The following is a 27462-nucleotide window of genomic DNA, read 5'->3' as shown; positions in this document are numbered from 1 at the left end:
GGCCTAAGCTCTTCGGCATCAGGCAGCTCAAGAAGACACTGACCCCATACCCGACAGCAAACAATTGGACATTCCCAGGACCCTATGCACATCCACAGGTTGTTCAGAAGTGAGAAATAAAAATAAAATTCTAAGCCCCCAACTGACTGAATGGACCACTTCTTGGCCAAGAGAATCCCAGAGAAACCTTGGAAGCTGAGTTCACAGCTACAATGGATGGAGATGGGACACTCCTCATTATACCCCATTCCTCGCTGCCAGTCATTAGGCTTTCTACCCTATGGGCTAAACAGAAACCAGTCCTTTCAAAAGACAAGATCCTTCCCAGGCACAGTTTATCTTCCCAAGCACCAAAAAAAAGACAAGATCCTTCACCCCCTCTGAGACGTTGCCTCCTCTATTCCCTTTTTCTTCAAATGTTCACCTATCTTATGTCAAATGTAGATTTACCGGGCACTAAAGTCTCCCAAAGATGTCATCATTTGCCTCAGTGCCAACCTGCCCCCCTTCTTGTAAGGAAAATGTATAAATACTAAATCTCCTGAGAACCTCTGGAAAAAACAGCCACAGATGCTTCTGTGACTTGTGTTTCTCTGGGGCACACCCTCAGTTGGCTCAAAAAACCGTGGTGATTTGAGACTCAGGCCACAATCCCTTAGAGGAGGAGGAAGGAAGAGGAGGTTGGCTGAGGTTTGAGTGTCAGTGGTAGGAGGCCTGGGCTCTGAGGTGGCTACAGCCAGTTCCCCATGCAGCTGGGCTGTGAGCCATGTTGGGGACCAGATGACAGTGCAGACAGAGATGGAAAAGGGACACAATTGGAAGAGGAGATCTAGGAAAGGTGGAAGGAGGCCCCAGGTGGGCCTGGCAGCATCAGAACCCATCTCACCCTCTGCTGGTACCAGCACCCACACCAGCCACAGCTCAGGGCTCCTGAGCCCCAAACCAAGCGCCTGCTCACTACATGAGACTTTTTCTTTTTCTTTTTTTTTGAGATGGAGTTTTGCTCTTGTCACCCAGGCTGGAGTGCAGTGGCGTGATCTCAGCTCACTGCAACCTCCTGAGTACTGGGATTACAGGCACCCGCCACCATGCCCAGCTAATTTTTGTATTTTTAGTAGAGGTAGGGTTTCGCCATGTTGGCCAGGCTGGTCTTGGACTCCTGACCTCAGGTGATTTGTACATAGGACTATTCTTAAAAGAACAGTAAGAATCCCAGATCAAGTCCCATTACTGGGACTTCAAAGGGACCAAGATTCTTGGGCTGCTGTGCTTGCTGTTTGCTGCCTTCTGGTTGGGACCTTGACTGAAATGAGTAGGTGCTTGACTGGGGAAAAGAGGTTCCTTTTTTGGGAAGGCAGCTCACCTGCAACCTAGAAGCCTGGGCTTAGGATACCTGTGAATGCTCCATCCAGACTGGCAGACCCACAGGGACAGCAAATTCCAGGTTACCCAGGGATGGCGGAGAGGACTGGGGAATGATTACTCTGGATTTGTAGCCCCCATTTTTCTAAGAGATGGTTTAATTATTTTTTTTTTCTCTCTTCTTTTCTTATTCCCCCAGTTCCCCACTTCCTACTTAGCCCTTTAGAAATGCAAATACAGGCCAATAGTGGTGGCTCATGCCTGTAATCCTAGCACTCTGGGAGGCTGAGGTGGGTGGATTACCTGAGGTAGGAGTTCAAGACCAGCCTGGCCAACATGGTGAAACCCCGGTCTCCACTAAAAATACAACAATTAGCTGGGAGTGGTGGCACACACCTGTGATCCTAGCTACTCAGGAGGCTGAGGCAGGAGAATCACTTCAACCCCGGAGGCAGAAGTTGCAATGAGCTGAGATCGTGCCACTGCACTCCAGCCTGGGTGACAGAGCAAGACTCTATCTCAAAAAAAAAAAAAAAGAGAAAAGGAAAGAAAGAAAGAAAGAAAGAAAGAAAGAAAGAAAGAAAGAAAGAAAGAAAGAAAGAAAGAAAGAAAGAAAGAAAGAAAGAAAAGAAAAAGGAATGCAGATACAACCTTTTACCTCCCCCTTCACCAGCCTCTCCCTACCGGGCAAGTTCTTTTAATTATCTGCTCCAAAACAAGTCTGGAGAGTTACAAGTGGATTTATAAAGCAAAGCAAGCCCGATATGAAACTTTCCCCCTCCAGGAGGTTGCCTGCCCATGAAGGTGCCGGCAGTCACCAGCCCGACCAACCAGTAGGGAAGGCATCAGAGCTAGCATGGACCCTTCACCCTTGCTTGTTCCCTCCCCTGCCTTTTAAAAGTGCCCACTTTCTGCTCGGAAAGTGAAGCAGCACATTTAAAGACAAGATGCCTCTTCCCCTAAGCTGGCATCAGAATAAACCACTTTCTTTATACCAGACCTCACTCTTGTTAATTGGACTCTGCATGCGGTGAGAGCAATGAACCTGCTGTTCAGTTTCAGGTTCAGGGAGGTTTTAGGGGGCGATGACAAAGTTTTGAAACTAGAGAGACCTGGGGCTTGCACAACATTATGAATACACTAAATATCACCAAAGGGTACCCTTTAAAAGGCTTAGTGTATATTATATGAATTTCACCTTGATAAAAAAAAAAAAAAAGGATCCCTAGCCCCCAAAGTGCTCTCTGAGGACTGAGGACACCGGAGGTGCTAGGTCACAGGAGATTTTTCTTTATCTGGTACAACACCAGCTCCCACCCAAGGAACAGCTGCCACGGTGGCCTTGCGAGCTCCCTAAGCCCCAACATGCTCAGCAGACCCCTGAACACACATGGCCTGGCTCCACATGTGAGCTGAGCACGAAACCCCTCCCCCTCCCACAAAGAGCTGGCTGTCTGATGCAGTCACCTTTGTCCAGACCCCACTGACTGCTCTTATGACAAAGTAATTCCTACAGAGCAAGGCCAAGAGAGACCCAGGAGCTGCAGACTCCCAGGCACAGCTTCACCTGATCCTGGGTCATCACTGTCAGCAAGAGCATCAAATCTGCCACCCCACAGGGCCCCTCAGAGGTGGCAGCACATCCTCTGTGCTTATTCGCTCACTTCCACCCCGTTTCCTATGTCCCCATCACACGGCTTCTCTGCTGTGGGAGAGGGAGTCCAGGAAACCCTCTGGTTCCTTGGCAGATGCTGCTGTGCCGACAGCCCTGGGCCAATTTGCAGCTTGACTGGCAGGGAAGCTGTCGGGAAAGACAGTTTTCAAGAGTGTCACTGTTTTAACAGTTTCCCAAGATCATCAACATTGGGCAGCTGGACCATGAAGAGAAATCTCACATTTATTTAAACTTGATAATGTTAGAGACAAATGCTTGTTCCTTGGTGCTGAAAAGAAGAACCAGCACTCAAAGAATCTTCCCAGCAAGGCAATTTTACTTCTATGGAAGGGTGCAATGTGCAGATGGAGCAACGGTGAGAGCAGCCTGAACGAGGGAGGGGAAAGGGTTCTTATTCCTGACGCAGGTAGCCCCTGCTGCTGTGCTGTTCCGCTATTGGCTAGGGTTGGACCTCACAGTCTGAGCTGATTCCAACTGGCTATTTTAGAGGGCAGGGGTGCGAGCCAGAGTGGCATGGTGAGTAGTTTGGCGAGAAGGGTGGTTACAGAACAGGTGACTCAGGATAATTCAGGTCAGAGCAGGTGACCAGGGGTGACTCAGGACGGAGCAGGTGACCAGATGTGAACTACTGATTAGAACTGGTGGAAAAGGTTGTTTACTGAAACTAGGGGTGAGGGGGCAAAGAGAACCAGGAAGTTAAACTTTAAAATGGAGAACAAAGAATAAGAGAGTTGAACATACTGACATACTGGTTCTTTGAAGAGAAACTTGGAGTTCACTATATTTAACAGTAAGGGGAAGCTGCCTTCTGCTGCTGGGAGGACAGGCTGCAGCCAGCAAGGGCTGATCCCACCTCAGCGGAGAAGGATTCACCAGGAATAAAGGCGTCTCACAGGTACAGGCAGGTCTCCCGCATTGTGCCAGGAGAGACAGGGGCAGCAAGTGTATCTATCTTATCTCAGATTCCCAAGCATCTGCCTCAGCAGGCACCTCATACGTATTTAATATATGAATGAGTGAGTGAGTAAATGAATAAATGGATGGGTGGACATTCTAGTCAAGTTATTTGGGAAAGGCCAGTTATGAAGAAGATGCACATTCTAGGGCACATGAGGTCTCTAACAGGGAGCCACCTGAAGCTGCGATGCTATCACCCTATTACCATGGCAGAACAGAGAATGGAAGGTAGGGTGGGGGTTAAAATTATAAAGCCACATCGTTGGGTTGAGGACAGTCACGAGGGTGTGCCATCTTTGAGTCTCAGTATTGGTTTCCTGGGGCTGCCATAACAAAGCACACCACACTCCAGGTGGCTTAAAACAGCAGAAATGGGGGCCGGGCGTGGTGGCTCATGCCTGTAATCCCAGCACTTTGGGAGGTAGAGGTGGTAGATCATCTGAGGTTGGGAGTTGGAGACCAGCCTGACCAACATGGAGAAACCCCGTCTCTACTACAAAAACTACAAAATTAGCCGGGTGTGGTGGTGCATGCCTGTCATCCCTGCTACTCAGAAAGACTGAGGCAGAAGAATCGCTGGAACCCAGGAGGCAGCGGCTGAAGTGAGCCAAGATGGTGCCACTGCACTCCAGCCTGGGAACAGCAGAAACGGACTCTCTCTCGGTTCTGAAGGATACAGCTTCAGGGCGTCAGCAGGGCCGCAGTCTCCCTAAAAGCTCTAGGGGAGGATCCTTCCCTGCGTCTCCCAATGTCCGTTGACTGTCTGCAACCCTTGGCTTCTAGCCACATCACTCCGACCTCCACCTCTGATGTCACGTGGCATTCTCCCTGTGTGCCTCTGTATGTCTGTTTTCTCTTCTTAAGGACACTAGTCATTGGATTAAGGGCCCACCCTCATCCAGTATGATCTCTTGATAGATAACATTTGTAAAGACCCTGTTTCTAAATAAGATCACATACAAGGTTCTAGGGGGACCTCCTCTTGACTGATTATATCTGCAAGGACCCTGTTGCTAAATAAGATCACATTGTAGGTTCTGAGGGGGACATGAATTCTGGGGACACTATCCAGCCTGGTGCAGTCAGTCATGGCGAGCCCTGAACAAATGCCCACTGCGAGAGGCCGTCCTTCCGAAGTGAGCTGCTTCTGTACAGTGAGCAGTAGGCTTCTTGCTGCACAGCTGAACCCAGGCCCAGAGTTTGAGACAGGCCAGGAGAGAAATCTGTGGTTCCCCATGTGACCTGTTATTTCAAACTCAAATCCCAGAGTACTTTGCACAGGGAGAGGCCTTGGCATTCTTGTTATTGGGAAAGCAATGATTTAGCACCATTAGCGAGTCACAGAGAGCACAGAAAACAAAACCAGGACAGGGTTAATGGGAGGAAGTATCTTCTCACATCCACTCACCACCTATGGGATCTGGTGACCTCAGAAATGAGGCAGCCACAGAACAAAATAGCCAAACCTCGGGCAGGGCAAGGATGAAGAAGGGAAAATTGGGAAAAATAAAGCATATTGAGCACTAACCATGCACTGGTGCTCTACAAGCACAGTCATTTAGTCTTCACAGAGTCCCGGATCAGGAATGGAGGGGCTGCTGGAAACTTACAGTCAAAACAAGAGCAGCCTCTTCTGCTTCCTAGGGGAGTAGCAGAGCTCTTCTCACGGAACTCATGGTTTTGAAAGGCAAGGCACCAGCTAGCCAGGATGGAAGAAGGTCTCTATCAAAAAAAAAACCCAGACATTCCGCCCACCACCCCAGCCCAGAAGCCCCAGAGACAGGAAGCCAGGGGATAGCAGAGACAGAGATGGGAAATGAGAAGCAGAGACAGATAGGAAAGATCTCCCCAGGGAGAGCACAGTTCTGACGCCAGTGCGGCAGGGCAGCGGGCTAGACCGGGGAGGAAGGCAGTGAGCAACAGATTGGTTCCCCTTGCTGGGATGACAAGAAAACTCAGGAAGGGAAATGCTGATTGCCTGGGCTGCCCTTTTGTTATCCCCAGACCTTCTGCAATACTCACACATGCAAATTGGCATCAGTGGAGACTGCTGTTCTAGAACCCAGAGCCACTGGCAGGGAAGACCCAAGGCAACCCAGGGCCCCGCAAGCAGTAGAAGACAGGTGGGTAGCCACCCCAGAGTCCCCAGAATCCCTAGGGAAGGAGGAGATTTGGGATTTCCCATCGGACTGTAAGGAATATTTGTGTTATTTTATTTGAATGTTTTATGAAAGAATGACCACAGAAGTTGAAGGACTCAGCCACACCCCTACAGCGAAGGTATTCCCTCCACTCCATAGGAAAGTAAACCATAGAACATTTGCACAGGCTACCTAGACCACAGTTGCAGAGGAATAAAAGTGGAATTTGCACCCAGGTCCGAGCTGAGCCAAAGCTCATGACCCTTCTGTCCACCAGGCTTCCCCTGAAAGCAGTGTGAACTCATCTCCTTTTTAAGGCCCCGGCAACCAGAAGGGCTCAGCTGGTACTCAGCAACTCCAAGAAGCTCGTCAATGCCCATCAAAAAGACTCTGATGACATCACCCTCAGCAAAAGGAGGCCTAGAATGAGGAAGCCAATGGCTGCTTCATGCCCTCTAATTCCTATCTTTTCAAGAGCCCAGGCCTGGGGCCCAAATGAATGATCAACTCCTTGGCACAAGAGGGTATTCAGACTACAGGCCCGACTTTGCAAACAAAAATGGAAGGGAGCAAAGCAAATCAATTTATGTACAAAGTCTTGCACCCATAGTGACCCAACAGAGCGACAGCCCATTCCTTTCTCCAATTTGTTCATCTTAATGGTGGGTGGGGTGACTGGCTGAAACATCATAGCTTAGCAAGACAGGTGGTGGCCTTACAATTAAAATAGCTTTTCAATAATTACGAACTAGTGAACCTGGGCTGGGAGGATGTACATATTGGGAGGAAGGACGCAGCGTGTCACTTGCTCCTGGCCGACTTGGAGGACTGACTCCAAGGCACTGCCTTTCGGCAGCTCCTCTGTGCTTGAGGGAGTGGCTCCTGTCCACAGATCTCTGTACCTGTTACTAGGTTCTCTGAGTTACACCCAAGAACCCTGGACACTTCAGTGCTGTGCAGAGGGAGGACAGTTGCTCAGACCTGGTGGCCAGGAAGATGAGGTAGAAGGAGTGACAACTTCCCCCAAAGACACCAAAGCCTCACACATTCATAATAGAAGCTATTGGGCATTTCCAGGGGCTCAAGCACAGCCACCTCCCTATCTTGAAGGTCATTTCCTACAATGCTGGGTACCAACCCTGTAGCCTAGTGGGGTAATCATTTGCAAAGCTCACCTGGTCCTTTTAAGAGCCAGGCAGTGTGTAATGCAGTGTTGTTTGCAACAGCAAAATCTCTGAAAACCATCAAGGCCATGACCATCTGGCCAGTCAGCTGGCACAGTTCTTAACTCGCGTTTTTTTTATTGTTAAAACTTTATCTTCAGAATTCTCCCCAGGTTCTGATAAGCATAGATATTCAGTGCAAAATGGACTAGTCCATTCAACCTTAGAAAAGAGGACTTTCTTTTACTGTTTTTTATTAATAGCAATTAAATTATTTTTATTTATTTATTTAAGGCTGCGTGTGTGTGTGTGTGTGTGTGTGTGTGTGTGTGTGTATTTGAGATAGGGTCTCACTCTGTCACCCAGGCTGGAGTGCAGTGGTGTGATCTAGGCTCACTGTGACCTCGCCTCCCGGGCTCAGGTGATTCTTGTGCCTCAGCCTCCCAAATAGCTGGGATTACAGGCGCCCGCCACCACGCTGGGATAATTTTTGTATTTTTAGTAGAGATGAGGTTTCATCATGTTGGTCAGGCTGGTTTTGAATTGCTGACCTCAAGTGATCCACCTGCCTCAGCCTTGCAAAGTGCTGGGATTACAGTCGTGAGCCACCATGCCCTGCCAAATTACTTTTAATTGTGGAAAACTACACATAACATAAATGTTACCATCTTGATCATTTTTCCAGTGTATAGTGCAGGAGTGATGAGTACATACACCTTGCTGTGAAACCACCAGCCATCTCCAGAATGTTTTCATCTCGCAAAACTGACAGTCTTTACCCATTCAACAACAACTCTCCATTTTCTTTTACTTTTGAGCTTTAAAAATTCTATTAATAGATCATGGTATATGGTAATTCACTTTTCAGCTCAAAAATTTCTGGAAACATTATGCATAGAGTCTTAAAAACCACCAGCACCCTCGTCCGCCCCCACCGGAGAGTTCACAGGAAGACGGTGAGGGAAGAAAGGGACAGAACAAAGGGATACAGAAGCAAAGGTAAATGAATGTTTCATGAGAAAGAGGCCTGGGAAGTGCAGACTTGGAGAGGCTGCATTTAAACCACGAGGTCACCTTGGGTAATCCCTGGCCCTGGCCTCAATAACTTTTACAAAGGAATCTCTCTAGCACCAGGGTGATGAGCAAGACTTGTTTTGCGCCCCTGAGCAGCCCCATCCCTGGACATGACCCCATCAGGCGGCATGCATGAACAGCCACTCCCTTCTAAGCAAACTGCTAAGTAACTTCTAGAAAAAAAATAGTCCTCAATATTTGGGGGGTAGAAAATAGAACCATTCTGAGTCCATACATGAATTCAGATTTCACAGTGTAACCCTGACTTTGTGAGGGTTTAAAGGACCGCCAGGGCCCATCTTCAAACACACACACACCAAGAATAACTTCACAGAGAAATATTTATTTCATGAGACTCTTACAGGCTGCCCTTTGTCCTTTACCAACAACAGATGAATTCCTACCCACAGAGAAAAGCCTCGGGTTACTTTTTCCAGCAAGCAGACCAAGGCTGTGCCGAGCAGAACAGGAGAGCAAGACTCCTGGGCTGGCATTAAGAGGGCCAGAGCCCATAAATGCCTCCCTGAAGATACCTGTGCTCACAGTCGCCCTGTGCTGGAGAGCCCGGCAGGTCCAGGATGCTGGGACCGGTCCTGGGGCAATTCCTGCACCAGCCCACCACAGAAGGAGGCCCACATCCACGATCAGGCAGGCCTTCCACATTCTCTCTGCATCTGCCTTGAAACTGGGCACATTCTTCATACCAGCAATCCTACTTATCATAATCTAATTTCAGGAAATAATTGTGGACACACGCAAAAGAAGGACAGAGAAATAAGAATGTTCTCTGTGGGGTTGTTTACAGAATGCAGTGATTAGAAACAACTGAACTTCCGACCGTCTGAGGCAGATTGAAAACATGGCATTTTGTCCGTGGGCTAAAGGAGAAGCATCCCAAAGACAGATGGTCTCTAATGCTTTTGATGACATAAAAAAAAGTTGCACAATTGAATAAGTACACATAAATATAAAAAAATATATATATGACCAGTGTGAGGGTAAGCAGTTAGGTAGAAAGATCTGTCTTTCTCACCAATATGAGGTTTGGATTGTAAAAATCTGAGGTTGGCTAGCAAGATCATGAATACTATGGGATTGAGAGAAAAACAGTTAAATGACCTTCAGTATGCTTTGAAAATACAGGAAATGTAAGTTCATGGAGAGGGGGTTACTACAGAAATAGCCTGAGAGCTGGTACCCTGCCCCAGGCAGTGCTGGGAGGGTCTAGGAGTCCCACAGGTAGCCAGCCCCACACCTCACACTGGGCAGGAGTGGGAAGGCCTCACTGGAGAGTTTGGGGGTTGAGCGATGACTGTGCCCCATGTCCCCACGGCCTGCCTGCGTGGATGGACTGCAGGTGAATAGGAATGTGAAGGTTCCTATAAGCCCCATGAGGTGATGACGCCCTGTAGTGGGTGATCTCAGGCCAGCTCCATTACCTGGAGATGTGTGTTCAGGATGAAGAGGCTGTGGCCTGCAGGTTTCATCCAGGCACAAGCTTAGAATGCCTGAAAGGCCAGGACAGAGCAGCCTGTCCAGAAAAGACATTACCAAAGATGCAGGTGGCACATGTGAATTAAAACCCCCTTTCTTCAAGCCACCCTGAGGTTACCCCAAATATCATCATGTGAAAATAAGGCAAGTGGAATACTACCTGAGTAAGCATTTACTCAAAGACACAGGCTTCCAAGAGCAGTTACTCCATCAGAAAAAGACTATGTCAATGGTTTAGAATGAACTTCTACCACCTCCTTACCTCACCGCCACTACCCAGTGTCATGGGATTTGCCAATGACAAATAAATGTGTTCTCCCAAATTTCTACATAATTTTTTTTTTTTTTTGCTCACTTCTTAGTGGTAGGTATCGTCTTAAAATCACAGTAGGTAAAACTGCACTTGGCAAGGGGCTTCAGTAGCCCCATTGTTCACTGTGCTTCCCAGCGGGCTTATAGGAAATTTTTATTTATTTTCTTTTTGGTTCACCTATGTTTTCTAAATATTCTACAACAGACATGTATTTTTTTTACACAAGAAAACAATTGCTTCGTGTATTATTACTTTTTATCTTTTTATTTTTTTGAGACAGGGTCTCACTCCATTACCCAGGCTGGAGTGCAATGGTGCGATTTCAGCTCACTGCAGCTTCGAACTCCTAGGCTCAAGCAATCCTCCTGCCTCAGCCTCCCAAGTAGTAGGGAATATAGGCTCACTCCACCATGCCTGGGTAATTTTTAAATTTTATTATTTATTTATTTTTATTTTTGTGGAGACAGGGTCTCCCTTTGTGGCCCAGGCTGGTCTTGAACTTCCAGCCTCAAGTGATCCTTCCTCTTTAGCCTCCCCAAATGCTGGGATTACAGGCGTGAGCTACTGTGCCTGGACTGATTAGTTTATTTTTATTTGCCTTGGCTGGGCATCTGTTTTCCATCAGTACTCCCACCCTTCAGGAAGCACGGGAGGGGGAGGTTGAACTCACCTGGCAGAGGGCAGCCCAGGATCTCCATTCTCATGCAGATGCTACCATTATCAAACCAGGACTGTGGGTTTATGCGGATGTAGCGGGCTACCATGGGGACGGGCAGCTCGTTGAGAACAGGGATCTCCTTCTCACTGTTTCCTTCAAATATCTATTTATGCTCAAGGAAGAAAAAGAAAATCTTTTAGTGCTTAATTACCAAGAGATAAAAGAGTCAGAATTCACTCATTCAACAAGACCTTATTGAGGAAAACCTAATGTGTGCTAGGCACTGAAGAGAAAAAAAGAAATGAATCAGGCCTGGACCCTGCCCGCAGGAAGTCTCCATCTACTTGGTATGCGGGGAGGGGGTAATTATATATTATAGGAAAAATCTATTGGTGTCATGGCAAAGGGACAGCTAGAGAGCTTTGGGATTTCAGAAGATGGAGAGGACCAGGCAAAGTTTTGGGGAAAATGGGCTGTTTGAATTGGCACTGAAGGAAAGCTATTTAGATCTGTAGGGATGAGAGGGTATCCAGAGAAAATGAACAATGAGTGCAGAAGTCTAAATATTGGATTCCTAGGCAGAAGAGAAGCTGGTTCACTTGTACAAGGACACAGGACTGTGTGTAGGGGGTAAGAATGAGAAAGAAGATTGAAAAAGGAGGCCACAGTCGGACTAGTCAGACTGGGTAAGATATTGGATACCATGCTAGGAATACACACTTGAGAATCTGAGGAAGAGAGTGACAGGATCAGGACTAAGCTGGAGCTAATCATGGAACTGACAGGCCAAGGTCACAAAATGAAGTTAGGAAACTATTAAGAAGAGCTGCAAGAGGCCCCAGCATACCCCATGCATGCAACTTCCAGGGCTACCTTGCAAATTACATAAGAGGCTGTATCCCTGCAGTTCCCTGATAGGAGTAAACAAAGGCTGAATTTTACATTAGCTCTAAATGTGTGTCACTTGCTGCTGGGCTTCAGGGCATGGGAAGGGGTCTCTGTCCATCAGACCCTCGTGGTAGGTTTGAGTTGACACAGAATCCACAAATCTCCAAAGAATTGATCATACATTGCCTCTCTTTGCAAAACTCCACCCAGCCAGGCACCAAAGGCATGGTTAGATGGAGGATGAGACTCACCATGTCTCCAGATCCATTCTTAACAGTGACCCACATGTGGCTGTCATTGCTCACCATGACCTTATACGATGTCACCCAGTCACTCCTACGAGAAAATAAAACATCATCAGGACTACACACTTTAAAATGTTTATTTTTCCATGAAGAGGTTTAGAGGTGAGGAGAGCAGGTGCCAGAGGCAGACAGCACTGGGTCAAACCCTGGTTCCAGGACATTTACAGCTCTGTGACCTCAGCCAGGTAACTAACTGACCCATCTATGCTGCTATTTATTCATCCATAATATGGGAATCATAAAAGCATCAACCTTAAAGAATTAATGTAAGCCTTAGTTTAATGCCCTTTAATCACTTAGAACACGGCCTAGCCCCTAGTCATCACTAACCGTTGATCACACACATAAAGATATACAAATGGGTATCTATCTTTTTGCATTGAACACCTACATCACACCCAAGAAACTTAATGGAAAAATAATCTCAGTAAAGATTGCAAACTGGTCTAAAAATTTTGGTTGGAGGGGGGAGGGGGGGGGATTGCATTGGGAGTTATACCTGATATAAATGACGAATTGATGGGTGCTGACGAGTTGATGGGTGCAGCACACCAACATGGCACAAGAATATATATGTAACAAACCTGCACGTTATGCACATGTACCCTAGAACTTAAAGTATAATAATAATAAAAAAAAATTTTTTGGTTGGGAAGCTGATTTGGGAATGTAACAAATGAGATTTTACCCATCACAAAAATAAAATGTTAAGTCTCTAAGAGATACTGGGTTTCTCCTTGGCTGTCACAGCCACACAGACAATCCCCACCCCAGGAAGAATCCAGTGATGGCTGGACCCAAAGCCGTACCCCCATCATCACACCGCACTGCACAGAAATTTCTGGGGATAAAATCGACATAATTTGACTTTCCAGAGTGGAGGTCAACCTGATAGCCTTGGCAAGAAAAGCGACCTATACCTTTTTTTCTCACTGCCTCAGTTTTTTATAATGTTAGTTGTTGAACAATATAGGAAAGTCTTCCTGAGTACCTACCCCCCTTTAATTTTGTAAATACTGGAACTAAGCAGCAATTTATCAGATTTTTTGTTTTTTTGAAAATTCTGCCCATTAAAGTATTTGGAATCTTTTTCCTACTTGCCTACTTGCCCTCAGGATTGAGATCTATCCAAATAAGGTTTTGAGTTTCCTGTCTGAATTTATACTGCCCGGTAGAGTTTATTTCAAAAGAACAGCTGGTTCTATGCATTCTGGTTCATCCGACTGACTTGTCACGAAAATGATTCTTAGGTGCTTTTATACATGCTTGGAAACAAACCCTCACCTCACACCTTCTCTTCTTCTCCTCTCGCCTCCCCACCAGCTCTGTCTGAATACCTGTTAGAAGCCAGAATCGATCACACATCACATTCCTCCTCTGATAGCCACCACTGTGAGCCCAGGGCTGCGGAGGGAGATACACTAGCATTGCTCAGGGCTGCGGCGGGAGATACACTAGCATTGCCTTAACAAGAAAAGCACCTCAGTAACAGCTCCTTCCTTTGCCCTGGAAAATTATCCACACCCAAAATAGCAACCTGTTTCCCTGCATACAAATAATTTCCAAATGACTTGTAGCTGCCATTCCCTTTGCTGTCTGTTTTTCAGCTGATAAGGCCCAAGGGTGATACAGCAAGACAGACAACAGAGGCGGGAGCTGTATTCTGCCAAGACAGAGGTGATGAATGTAGGAAACCCCTCAGTCAAGAGAAGCACAAGACAATAAGAGGGGAGTAGAGAGAAAAAGAAAAAGAAGTTCTCCAACGAAAAGGAGAGGACGGGGAAAAAAAGGAAATAAAAGCCAAGTCATAATTTCTCAAATTCAAACTAAGAAAATAAAGAAAAAAAAAAGAATACTAATCCCCTACTTACGGTTGAATCATAATTGTTTCTGTGGCTCAGAACTGTCTTCTGAACTGCAAAGCTACATCATATCTTCTTGCCTAGTTGACCCCTCCACTTAACGTCCCTGCGACATCTCAAATTTAACTTGCTTTAAACGAACTGATTCACATCTTCTGCTCTACACTGTGACGTAGCAGTCCACCACAGGCCCTGCCCCAGGAAAGGTACTGCCATCCACCCACAGAAGCCAAAATCCCAGTGTTAGCCTGGGTGTCCCACCTTCCCTTCCTCCCTGATATGGTTTGCCTGTGTCCTCACCCAAATTTCATGTTGAATTGTAGCTCCCATAATCCCCAAGTGTTGTGGGAGGGATGGGGTGGGAGGTAATTAAATCATGAGGACAGGTTCTTCCCATCTTATTCTCATGATAGTGAATAAGTCTCACAAGATCTGATGGTTTTGTAAAGGGCAGTTTCCCTGCACATGCTCTCTTGCCTGCAGCCATGTAAGACATGACTGCTTCTCTTTTGCTTTCCACCATGATTGTGAGGCCTCCCCAGCCATGTGGAACTGTGAGTCCATTAAGTGTCTTTTTCTTCATAAGTTACCTAGTCTCGGATATTTCTCCATAGCAGTATGAAAACAGACTGATACACTCCCCTATATTGAATCCATCACCAACGTCTGTCAATTTTAACTCCCACATTTTTCAAGAATGTATCCAACTCTCTCCACCTCCCCTGCCACCAGCCCAGTTCACTCTCTCAGGCCCCCTGGCATCTAAATTGCTCCCCCACCTATCTTGCAGGCAAGAGCTTACTTTTCTAATGAAATATTATCATGTCATCCCTGCTTAAAATAGCTCTTATTTTAAGTATTCTCATATTAAGCACTGTGCTATCTTAGTATTCACAAAATCCTCATCACACTCTACTGGACCCTTGCTTGCCTTGTATTCTCTGTGTTCTTTCTTTCAATTCCTGATACTGTTTATACTCCCTCTTGCCCCAGGGCCTTTGCACATACTGCTGCATCTGTCTGAACTCCTCCTCTTCTCTCCTCTTCTGTCTGCCTTTAAATTATTCAGACCCCAAACCAAATAAAAAAGCTAGTCCTAACCCTTCAATCTAGCCACTTTCTTTTCTTGTATGCTTTCTTTCATAGTTTAATTCAGTTTGTAATTTCATACTCCTTTCTGGAATTACCTGATACTGTCATTCTCTCCCACTGAAGTATAAGCATCTCACAGATGGAGAAAGGAGGGCCCATGGCACTTGGAGGACAGAAAGGATGCTGGTGCCCCAGGAGAGCAGAGTAAGGGACAGGGGAGCAGAGGCCAGGGCATGGTGGACTTTTAGGCCATTTGATAGGAGTGGAGCTTCCTCTGCCAGGCAGCAAGGAGCTACCCCTCTTGAAGTTCACCAAGGGTGGTCAAAGTACCTGAAGACCAATTAGAAAGTCTCTGCTTCCAAAAATTCCACCATAATAGAATGCGTGCCAATCAGAGGCTGTCCTCGTTTTTTCCCTGTTTAGAAAACGAACTCCCCTTTCTACCACCTTTGAATCACAGATGGGTCCTCTTGTCATAGGTTTATGACGCCTTTGTTCATTTTGTTTCAGGCCTAGTTTCACCTTTGACAATTCTTATCATTGCTTATAATTATGCTTTATTCATTCTCACTGCTTTCTACTACTCTGCTCTGAGAACAGACACCATAATTTTTTTTATCCATTTTATTGCTAACCGCGATTTGAGTAGTTTCCAGTTTAGATTATTAGGAAGAGTGCTTCTGTGAACATTCTTGCATGTATCTTTCAGTGAATTTATATAAAAATTCTGTTTAGTGTATAATCAGGAGTGGAATTGCTAGGTCATAGGGTCAGAGGGTAGATGTATGTTCATATACCTATGTTCAGCTGCAGTATTTTCCAAATTAATTATACCTATTTGTACTCAGACCAGCAATAAACAAAAGTCTGGTTGTTCCATGCTCTTATTGACACTCGATAGTATCTTCCTTTTTTATTTTAGCCATTCTTGATGGATGTATCCTTTTATCTCATTGTTGATTTATTTTAATTTGCTTGGTGACTAATGAAGTTCAATATTTTGTGTGTTCATTGGGTATTTGAATACCATCTTTTGAGAAGCGCCTACTCAAGTTTTCTCCCTGTTTCAATTAGGTTGTCTGTCTTTCTCACATTGATTTATAGAGCTCTTTATACATTCTAGATATGAGTTGAATAATATATACGTATATTGCAAATATCTCCCCCAATTTGTCTTCCTTTTAATCCTCTTTGTAGTATCTTTCTTTCTTTCTTTTTTTTTTTTGAGACAGGGTATTGCTCTGTCATCCAGACTGGAGCCTCCCAGGCTCAAGCAATCCACCCACTTCAGAGTCTCTCAAGCAGCTGAGACTACAGACATGCACCACCACATCCAGCTAATCTTTGTATATATATATATATTTTTTTTTTGGAGAGATGGGGTTTTGCCATGTTGCCCAGGCTTGTCTCAAACTCCTGGGCTCAAGTGATCTACCCATCTTGGCCTCCCAAAATGCTGGGATTACAGGTGTTTGCCAACACGCCCAGCCTATGGTGTCTTTTGATGAAAAAAAATTCTTAATATAATCCAATCTTAGCCATTTTTTTCTTTATTGCTTTCAGTATTTTTGTTCTTTTCAATAAATTTTTGCCTACTCCAAGATGATAAAGATATTAACTGATGTTTTCTTCTAAAACACTTTATTGCTTTACCTTTCACATTTAAGATCTGCAATCCATTTGGAGTTGATTATCGTATAGTATGAGGGGTCAAGATACATGGTTTTCTTTTGTTTTTGTTTGTTTTTTTGAGACAGAGTCTCTGTCACTCAGGCTGGAGTGCAGTGGTGCGATCTTGGCTCACTGCAACCTCTGCCTCCTGGGTTCAAGCGATTCTCCTGCCTCAGCCTCCTGAGTAGCTGGGACTACAGGCGAGTGCCACCATGCCCAGCTAATTTTTTTTATTTTTAGTAGAGAGTGGGTTTCACCATGTTTGCCAGGATGGTCTTGATGTCCTGACCTCGTGATCTGCCTGCCTCAGCCTCCCAAAGTGTTGGGATTTACAGGCATGAACCACCGCACCCAGCCCAAGATACATGGTTTTCTATATGGGCTTCCAGCTGACCTAGAACCATTTACATGGTTATTTTCCTATTGCACCAGAGTGGCAATTTGCTATAAATCATGTGACTGTATATGTCTAGGTATATTTCTGGATGCTCTACTCTGTTCTGTTGGTCTATTTCTTATCCTATCCTAAATCTGTCTTATCTAATGTTAATTAATATTAGAATATTAATAACATTAATATGTTTTCTCACTTTGTTTTTGCTTTTCAAAGTTGCCTTCACTATTCTTAGATCTTTGCAGTCCTATATGCATTTTAAATTCAGCTTGTCAATTTCTAAAACAAAGCCGCTGGATTTTAATTGGGTTTATGTTGAATATATACACCAATTTTGGGGGAACTGACCTCTTTACAATATTAAATCTTCCGATCTATAAACATGGTATATGATCCTCTTTATTTAGGTCTTCTTTTATTTATCTTTTGCTAGCTTTATTCCTGGGTAGCTGATTTTTTAAATGATTTTACGTGATACCACTTTAAATTTTACTTCCTCATTTGTTGCTGATATGTAGACACATAGATGCTTTTTGTATGTTGACTTTGTACCCAGCTACCTTGCTAATTTATTAATTAGGTCTAATAGTTTGTGGGCTTCTTTGGATGTTTTTATGAATATGATGCTATCACAATGACAGTTCTGATTCTTTATTTCCAGTCATTAGGTCCTCTATTTCTTCTTCTTGCCTTATTATACTGGCTAAGATGTTCAGTCCAATGCTGAAAAAAGTGAATAACAGACATCCCAATTTCATTCGTGAGACCCAAGGGAAGGTTTCTATATTTCACCACTGAGTAAGATGCTTCCTGTAGGACTTTTTCTACTTTTTTTCTTTTTTTGTTTGTTTTTATTTTAATCAAGTATGAGTTCATTCTTTTTCACATAACAACAGAGTCTGGATGTTTGATGCTGCTGATACTTATTCAGCTAGTCGACTGTGTAAGAATTCGTTTTTCATACTCATTATCTCCAAGTTCTACACGGATGTTGCAAGAGGACTTATGACACATTCATTTTACATACTTGTCATCTCAGATTTCTAAGAGGACATCCGTATGCTTTCATTCTTCATATTGTCTCAGAGTTCTAAAAAACATCAAGATGTTTTCATTTTCATATGTGTTGTCTTTAGGTTGTAACACAGTGACTTCAGCTCTGTATCATGTCCACATTCAAAAATATTAAATCTGTTATAAATATTATAAATTATAAATTTTTAAATGACTTATTTCCTTCCTGATACATTCTTTAAGTTTGATTTACAATTCTTTTTATTTAGCTTCTTGAGGTCACTGATTGTCAGGTTTTCTTCTTTTCTAATATAGCATTTCAGGTTATGACGTTCCCTCTGAGCACTCTTTAGTTTCATGTCATAAATTTCGATAGGTCATATATTCTTTGTCATTTAGTTCAAAATATTAATTCTTATTGTGATTTATTCTTTGATTATGAACTATTTGGAAGTGTATTGTTTACTGTCTAGGTACTAGATATTTTCCAGTTACTTTTTTATTATTGATTTCTAGTTTAATTCCATGGTGGACAGAGAACATACTTTAAATTTTGTCAGCCCTTTGGTTTCTCTCGAGGTTTCATTTATGGCTCAGTATATGGTCAATTTTGTCAAATGTTCTATGTGGACTTGAAAAGAACATTGGCTCTGTAATTGTTGGATGCAATGTTCCATACAAATAACTTTGATCATTCAAAATTGATCACTGCCAATATTAAGATTGAAAAAAATCACAAAATAATCAGATTTTGATGATTCTAGTTTTTCTCTATTAACTTATTAGTTATATACTCACAATATTCTTTTCATAATTCTCTTAAGATTACAATATGCATCCTTGATTACTACAATCTTATTCAAATGATCATTTCTACTACACACATGGTAATGCTAGAACTCCACAACACTTCAAGTCCATTTACCCCTCCAGCTTTTGCATTATTTTGGAATTCATTTTCAATTCCATATGTATTTTAAATTTTATAAAATATTCCTACTATTGTTTTGTGTAGTTAATGTTTATAAACCAACCCATTTACCCTTTCTGGTACTCTTCATTCATTTTGCATTTCCACGTTTCCACCTGAGATCATTTTCTTTCTGCTTGAAGAGCACCTTTGCTATTTCTTTTAAACCAAGTATGCTGATAGTATACTATTTCAGTTTTTGTTGTCTGAACATGGCTTCTTCATTTCATCATTTTGAATGATATTTTGTTGGGAATTCTAGATTGACGTTTATTTTCTTTCAGCATTTTAAAATTTTGATGTTATTAGCTTGTGAGGCATTGTTTTTCTATATAAACACACACATGTTGAAACTACTGTTGTGGCATTGAGTAAACATGCAATAAGAGTATGAGTAGAAAAATGAGTGTCAGCCATTTTAGCTTGAATCCAGCTTTGTTGTTTACTAACTACATATGCTTGGCAAGCTACCTAGCCTTTTGAAAATAATAAAGCTATCTACAAGGACAGTATATATTAATGCATGAATTGAGAGATGTTATAGTATACTGGTTAATGCCCCAGGCTTTGATATTAAGAAGGCTGTATTAGTCCATTCTCACATTGCTATAAAGATCCTACCCGAGACTAGGTAATTTTTAAAGGAAAGATGTTTAATTGACTCACAGTTCTGCATGGCTGGTGAGGCCTCAAGAAACTTACAATCATGGTGGAAGGCAAAGAGGAACAAAGCCCGTCTTACACGGCAGCAGGAGAGAGAGAGCGCGCGCAGGACAAACTGTCACTTGTAAAACCATCATATTTCATGACAACTCACTATCATGAGAACAGCATGGGGGAAACTGCCCCCCTGATCCAGTCACCTCCCACCACATCCCTCCCCTACATGTAGGGATTACAATTCAAGATGAGATTTGGGTGGGGACACAGAGCCAAACCATATCAAAGACCAAACTGAAATTCTAGTTCTGCCACTTACTAGCTGCAACCCATGTGACAGCAGTGTGTCTACTGAGCCCCAGCTGTAAGATAAGGTAACAACTCTACCTCTTTGTATAGTGAGTAGGGATTGAATGGGGTAATGCAAGTAGTCTGAGCACAGTACCTGGCACATAGTAACTGTTCCATAAATATGAGCTATTAATAAGAACAAAGAAATTATACACTGCCAGATGCCATACCAACACATAGGATTACTATTAAAGTTGAACTGGGACATAATTCAGCTGCTCCCTCCAAACACTTCCAGGGAGTGGATCTTCACACTTACCCCTTTGCGCCCTTGTAATGGAAATGTTCCGTCACTACCATAAAGAAATTAATAATTAATTAAATCTCCATTAAAATAATGAAGGTTGGTAATCCAGGGTGATAGAAGAGATACTTGCCAATCATTATGATGTTGTGGCAGGACTGAATTGTGTCTTAAAGCTCTACCTACATGAAAAGGTTAAAGCATTATGGGATGTGTGGTAAATCCTGCTCCTCTCCCTGCAGTTACTAGCTTCCGGGAATACAACGTTAAGTTATACAACATCCCTTTACTCAAGCTTTTTACAGGTTGATGATGAAGACAAGGAATTAATCTGGAAATTTCAAGAGAGCGTGATCAAGTGCTGTGATGAGACAAGCACAGCAAGTTGTGGGAGGGCAGAGGAAGTCTGCATGGCTTAGAAGGAAAAGGAGGCAGAGAAGTTTCGTGATAAAGACAGTCCTGATCTAACATAAAAGCTGATTATGTTATTCTTTTGTGACAGGCAAATTCATTGTCATTAAAGAGCCTCAGAAGACTGAAGCTATAATGTCATTGCTTCCTAGTCTTCTAATCTTCAGGGAAAGTTTAAAAACCATGGCACTGTTGTGGCTTTTTTTCCATTTCCCTCAAATAGACTATTCCACATCACAAAACCACCTTGACATTTAATTCTCTCCAACTGGAGGTTACGAACTCCAAGCAATGTAGTCCAAATAAAGAAATGTTTGTGTCAAAGATTTCTTGACTGCGGAATGAGGAGAGGCTTCTATGAGCTGCAGCCAGCTCCCTCACTTAAAAAATTTAAAAACAAAATACCTTTGTATGATATTACCACATTGCCCTCCAATCCAGCTTTCCTTCAAATCAGAAAAACAGAGGAGGTAGACCATAATAGAAAAGTTGGACTATATTTAGACATTTTACTACATGATGCTAATATGGTTTAATTTAAAAACAAAGAATATCTAGCATCAACAAAAAGACAGATTAATTGCTTATAGGGCCTTCTACTAGTGTACAACTAGTTTCTGGTGACATCAAAACAAACGCTTAAAACCATCAGTGGGCTTGTGAGCAAGTAAAGACTCTTCAATGGGGCAAACAACAACAACAAAAATCAGTTGTTAGGTGAAAAAAACGATAGTGAGTAATGCACAAACACAAAAGCCAGGGTAGCCCCAGGCAAAATGCATCTAACAGTGCTAGGATCAGAGTACTAAGCCTGAGAATCATCGAAAGCTAGGGAAGTTGAACTTGAGACTTTTCCAGGACTCTCAAAAGGGGCTACAAGATCTCAGCACAGCGGTATCCACTGGTTCCCAATAGAAGCACACACGAATCCCCTCAAAAGAAAAGAATCTTCAACATAGGCTCTTGGAGGTTTCAGCAGGTACAATTAAGTAGTTACTGAATTAAGAACAACTATTTATACAACTTTTAAAAAATCATTAAACACACAAGAAAACATTCTCCATGAGGAAAAGGCAGCATAAACAAAAAGCAACAAACCTACGTCTCAAAGAACTTCTGATTTTGTAATTATCACATTTTAAAATTTTCCTTTAGCAAAGATTTATATAGTACCTAGCACATCAGACGCCTTGGGAAGCACTTCACAAATACTGTAGTCCCCCCTCATCCATAGTCTCCTTTTCTACCGACTGTAGTAACTTTAAGTCTGAAAATATTAAGTGGAAAATTCCAGAAGTGAACAATTCATGTTTTAAACTGCATCATTTTGAGCAGCATGATGAAATAGCATGGTGTCCTATACCACCCCGCTCCATCCTGCCCAGGGTGTGAATCACCCCTTTGCCTAGCACATCCATGCTGTATAGGCTTCCCGCCCATTAGTCACTTAGTGGTCTTCTCAGTTATCAGATCAACTGACATGATATGGCAGTGCTTGTGTTCAAGTAACCTTTATTTTACTTAAGAATGGCCCCAAAGTGCAAGAAGTAGAGATGCTGGCAATTCAGACATACCAAAGACAAGCCATAAAGTGTTTCCTTTAAATGAAAAGGTGAAAGTTCTCAACTTAATAATGAAAGAAGAAAAAATAGGGTATGCTAAGATTGCTAAGATCTATAGTAAGAACCAATCTTCTATCAGTGAAATTGTGAAGAAGAGAAAAGAAATTGATGTTAGTTTTGCTGTTGCACCTCAAACTGCAAAAGTTAAATCATAGTGCATGAGTACTTAGTGAAGATAGAAAAGGCAGTAATTTGTGTTTATTATGTGCCAGGTCCCACTCCAAGATATATAAATAGATATAAATATACTTATGTAAATAGATACAGACATACTCACATGTATACATATATAGATTAGATATAGATACATATACACACATACATGTACATAAATTGATTTAAGTATCACTACAATGCTATGAGGTAGGTATTATTATCTAACATTTTACAGATGAAGAACTTGAGACACATAGGAATCTTATTATTGTTAAGGAAGTATTAACTTATTAAAAATTAATAACATACTTATTTCAAATTTGCTCAGTATACCTGGTAAAATTCCAAGAGTAAAAACTGAAATAATAGAGTGTGTTATGCAAAATCAGCCTAATGGAAAAACCAAGCAAGGTGGGAAAACTCAGATTATATAAAAGAAAAGTAAAAGAATAACAGAGAGAAAGCAGAAATAAATCAAATTATAAAACTATCACACAAATAGAAATAGATTAGTTAATAGATCATTACATTGGATTAAAAAGTACAAATATATTGTTTATAGGAGACAGACCCAAAACATAAGAAAGTTGAAACTAATGGAAGAACAATCCATAAAAGCAAATACTAAAAGAAAACTAGGTAGCTATAATAATAACAGACAAAATGTACTTTAAGACTAAAAGCATTATTAGAGATAAAGACAGTCATTACATTATTATAAAAGATTCAGTTCACCAGTATAAAATAACAATTTTAGATTGTATGCACCTAATACGGGAGCTCCAAAATATAAGCAAAAGTAAAATAAAATAAAATCAGTATAAGTAAAAAACTGACAAATCCATCAGCATAGAAAAGTATTACCATACCTCTCTCAATTATTGTTTTAAAAGGCAACAAAATAGCAAAATATACAGGATTTTAATAACATAACAACCTTTATGTAATTAATATACATAGAACTCAGAACACAAAAGTTAGGTAATATTCATTTCTTAAGCATACGTAAAACAGTTATCAAACTGACTATGTAATTATCCATAAAGGTAAAAACATTTCTAAAATAGAATTAACAAGAGAGCTCAGCAAGATGACTGGACATAAGCCAATATACAAAACATTAATTACATTTCTATACACCAGCAGCCAAAAATAAGGTACTTACACTTACAAATAAATTAAAGATGTGCAAGATATTTATGAAGGAAACTTTAACATTTTATTGAATAACATTTTAAGACATACCTAAGTGGGGATCTATATCATGTTCATTGATAGGAAGATAGTGGAAATGTGTCAATTCTTTCCAAAAATCTCAATTGCATTTTCAAGAAACTTCACAAACTGATTCTAAAATGTATAGGAAAGAATAAATCCCAAAATAGCCAAGATACTTTATGAAAAAAAGAAACAGTAGAGAGTATTGTCCTATCAAGATATTGGAGCTTATTATTATAAAGCTTTAAGACACTGTGATAATGGTGTAAGAATAGACAAATTCATAAATGTAAGAGAATTTAGAGCCCAGAAACAGACCCATGCATATATAAAACCTGAAAGAGATCTCTAGCATATCAATTTTAAATAAAATAACTATTAAATAAATGATCTCAAGGCAACTGAATATTAATATAGAAAAAAACTAAAACCAGACTTTATACCTAATGTTTTTCACAAAATCATTTCTGAATGGATTAGCTACTTAAATGTGAGAAGTGAAACTTAAAACTTAACCTGAATAACAAATAGAAGAATAAGTTCATAACCATAGAGTATGGAAGAAATTTGTATATAAAACAACCAGTCAAATCATAAAAGACAAATAAACTGAAGTACATTAAAATTTAAAACTTTTGCTGATCAAAAAACATCATCAAGAAAGCAGTAAAAGAAATTCTAAGCTGAGAGAATCTATTTTGAGCACATGTAGCTGACAAAAGATTAATATTGAGAATATATTTTTAAAATTCTATAAATCAATGAGACAAAGAAAAAGCACACAATGTAAATGGAGAAACATGACAAATATTTCACAGCAAAGGTAACCAAATGGCAAATAAACATAGGAAAGGAAGTTCAACCCTGTTAGTGGTTAGAGAAATGCAAGTTTCTCTAAGGGCAACAGTGAAAGATAATGCTTTACACCTTTTATACTGAAGAGTAAGAATAGCAATGGCAAATGTTGGTGAAAATGTTTCACAATAAAAACCTTAAAGAAGACTATGACAACCACTTTAGAAAGCAAATGTCATTGTCCTGTTAAACTACCATTTGCATACCTTCCAACCCAGCATTACACTCCCATGTATATATCATGGGGACTGCTTTGTACATGTAATCCAGGAGACATATACAAGAATGCTAATAGCAGCATTATTCTTAAGAGAAAATTGCAATAATGACAATAGCAACAATAAAAAATCAAAAAGAGGACAATCTAATCTTCATCAAAGAAGAATAGATAAATTGTGGTATACCCGCAAGGTTAAATAGCATTACAAATATATGAACTAAACCCACAGGTAACAACATGGATGATCCTGTGAAGCATAATGTGGAGTGGAAAAAGACAATTCCAAAAGCTACATTCAGTATAAAATCATTTTTATAAAGCCTGAACCACGAAAATAATATTTTTTCATATGTAATACATATGTGACAAGAGTAGTTTTTAAAAGTAGGAGATTAATTGATCCCCAATAAGGAGAATGATTCCACTTCTGGGAAGAAGTAGGGGGATCTGGAAAAGGCACAGAGATTATTTCCATCAATCAGAGATCACCGTGACTGGACAATATTCTAGCCTACGGGTCCCCAACCCCCGGACTGTGAACCAGTACCAGTCTGTGGCTTGTTAGGAAGTGGGCCACACAACAGAATGTGAGCGAGCATTACCAACTGAGCTCCACCTCCTGTCAGATCAGTGGTAGCATTAGGGTATTAGATTCTCACAGGAGCATGACCCCTATTGTGAACTGTGCACATGAGGGGTCTAGGTTGCATGCTCCTTATGAGAATCTAATGCCTGATGACCTGAGGTGGAACAGTTTCATCCTGAAACCATCCCTTCCCCACCCCATCCCCACCCCAATCCCCACCATCTGTGTAAAAACTCTTCCATGAAACCAGTCCCTGGTGCCAAAACCAGTCCCTGGTGTTGGGGACAGCTGTTCTTGCCATTTAGTTGCATGGCAGTTTCATAAGCATTGGTTTTATTGTAGTGCTTAATACCTTACACATATATCCATTATTTTGTATCCATCAAATATTACATAATGATAAAGCTAAAATATATGTATTTGAATGTTGTACAATAGGCCTACATACAGGAAAATGCCACAACTACCTTTTGTGAAACAGATGTGTGTAAAGATGCCATATTCATCTCTTAAAGATGTTTTATAAGTAAAAAATAAGATCTTTGCTCTTGGATTTCCTTATGTATAATTTCTTCTTTCCTTGAAAGAGCAACTGTATTAACATTTTCTAATAACAATTCATCTGGCACTTCAGTTTGCAAAATGCTTCCATACACATAATCTTACTTTGTCTAAGAAGAACAAGCCAAGTTCATCATCAAGGATGTGGTAATTCACTAGGTTTGTAGAAAGAAAGGATCAGATCACTTGTTTCCTATTTCTCCATACCTAGATGCTCTGTTCCCCTATTCTTTGGTCTTCATTGTACTCCTCTTTTCCCCAGGTCCTAAGTATAGGATTTCAGTGTTCTCAGATCAGTTGCCAACTTTTACGGTTACTTAAGCAAGTTATCTGGAGCTGCACATGATGTGTAGAAATTGTTCTTGGTTAAAAATGCTTACATCTTAAACCTAAAATTAGCACTTCTCCATCACTTGCATATAACCTCCCTTTCTCGAAACACAGAGGCCACATAATCAATCAGAATTTAAGAAGTTGAACATTGAAAGCATAAACTAAACATGAAATCTAGATCTTAGTGAATTTTTCTAATGACTGTAATGTCAGTTGTCTTCAATAAATAGAGATGACCATCTTAACTTTTGGAAGATGTGCCAAACATGGTGGTGCCCAGCAGATATCATAATCTGCTTTAACTATGTCTACCTGGAAACAATGTTTTGTGTGCTTGGCTCTATTGTTTCTGGAAGTTACGTTTCCACTTAGACCCTTGCACATGATCACCTTTGGAGCAGATGTGTCGTGCAGCATGACTGTGTTCCTTGGCCACAGTGGAATACCTAAAGGTGCACCTGACAGAAACTAGGCCAATCACAGTACCTTGATGATGTGACCACAGTTGATTGGCCTACACTAGACACCTGATCCGATACATTCTTTCCTGGGATTTTGGATTTGAGACTAAGAGATAGCTGCAGTTATCAATCATTGGGTGCTGTTATGGTTAATACTGAGTGTCAACTTGGTTGGCTTGAAGGATGCAAAGTATTGATCCTGAGGTGTGTCTGTGAGGCTGTTGCCAAAGGAGATTAACATCTGAGTCAGTGGGCTGGGAAAGGCAGACCCATCCTTAACCTGAGTGGGCACCATGTAAACAGCTGCCAGTGCAGCTAGAATATAAAGCAGGCAGAAAAATGTGAAAAGACTGGACTGGCCTAGCCTCCCAGCCTACATCTTTCTCCTGTGCTGGATGCTTTCTGCCCTTGAATATCAGACTCCAAGTTCTTCAGTTTTGGGACTCAAGCTGGCTTTCCTTGACCCTCAGCTTGGAGACAAGCCTATTGTGGAACATTGTGATCATGTAAGTTAATACTTAATAAACTCTCCTTTATATATCTCTCTATCCTATTAGGTCTGTCCCTCTAGAGAACCCTGAATAATACAGATTTTGGTACTAAGAGTAGTTCTAGAGGAACAGAATATTAAGGATGGAGTTCTTTCATTGGTTTAGGGGTTTCTGGAGTTGGCTGCTTAATATGATTAGACCCAAAAATGCTAAGGACTCTACTTCTAATAGTATGGATGACACTGATAGTCCTTGTTGTA

At 41.7% G+C, this 27462-nt stretch overlaps 1 protein-coding gene across 2 annotated transcripts in view; it reads right to left on the bottom strand.

Annotated features, from left to right (window-relative positions):
* CPXM2 (carboxypeptidase X, M14 family member 2) overlaps positions 1-27462 on the bottom strand; it is a 146482-nt gene that overhangs the window by 40817 nt on the left and 78203 nt on the right. For both annotated transcript variants that reach the window (XM_017858729.1, XM_017858730.1), the window contains exons 5-6: positions 11977-12061; positions 10850-11000 (exon numbers count right to left, since the gene is read on the bottom strand). In XM_017858729.1, the coding sequence (XP_017714218.1) occupies positions 10850-11000; positions 11977-12061 (236 nt within the window). The remainder of the gene's footprint in view (positions 1-10849; positions 11001-11976; positions 12062-27462) is intronic.

Source organism: Rhinopithecus bieti, unplaced genomic scaffold, assembly GCF_001698545.2.
Source record: "Rhinopithecus bieti isolate Rb0 unplaced genomic scaffold, ASM169854v2 scaffold_42745, whole genome shotgun sequence".
Classification (NCBI taxonomy): Eukaryota; Metazoa; Chordata; class Mammalia; order Primates; family Cercopithecidae; genus Rhinopithecus; species Rhinopithecus bieti.
Note: the sequence above shows the minus strand (reverse complement) of the source record. Positions and strands in the feature narration are given on the sequence as shown.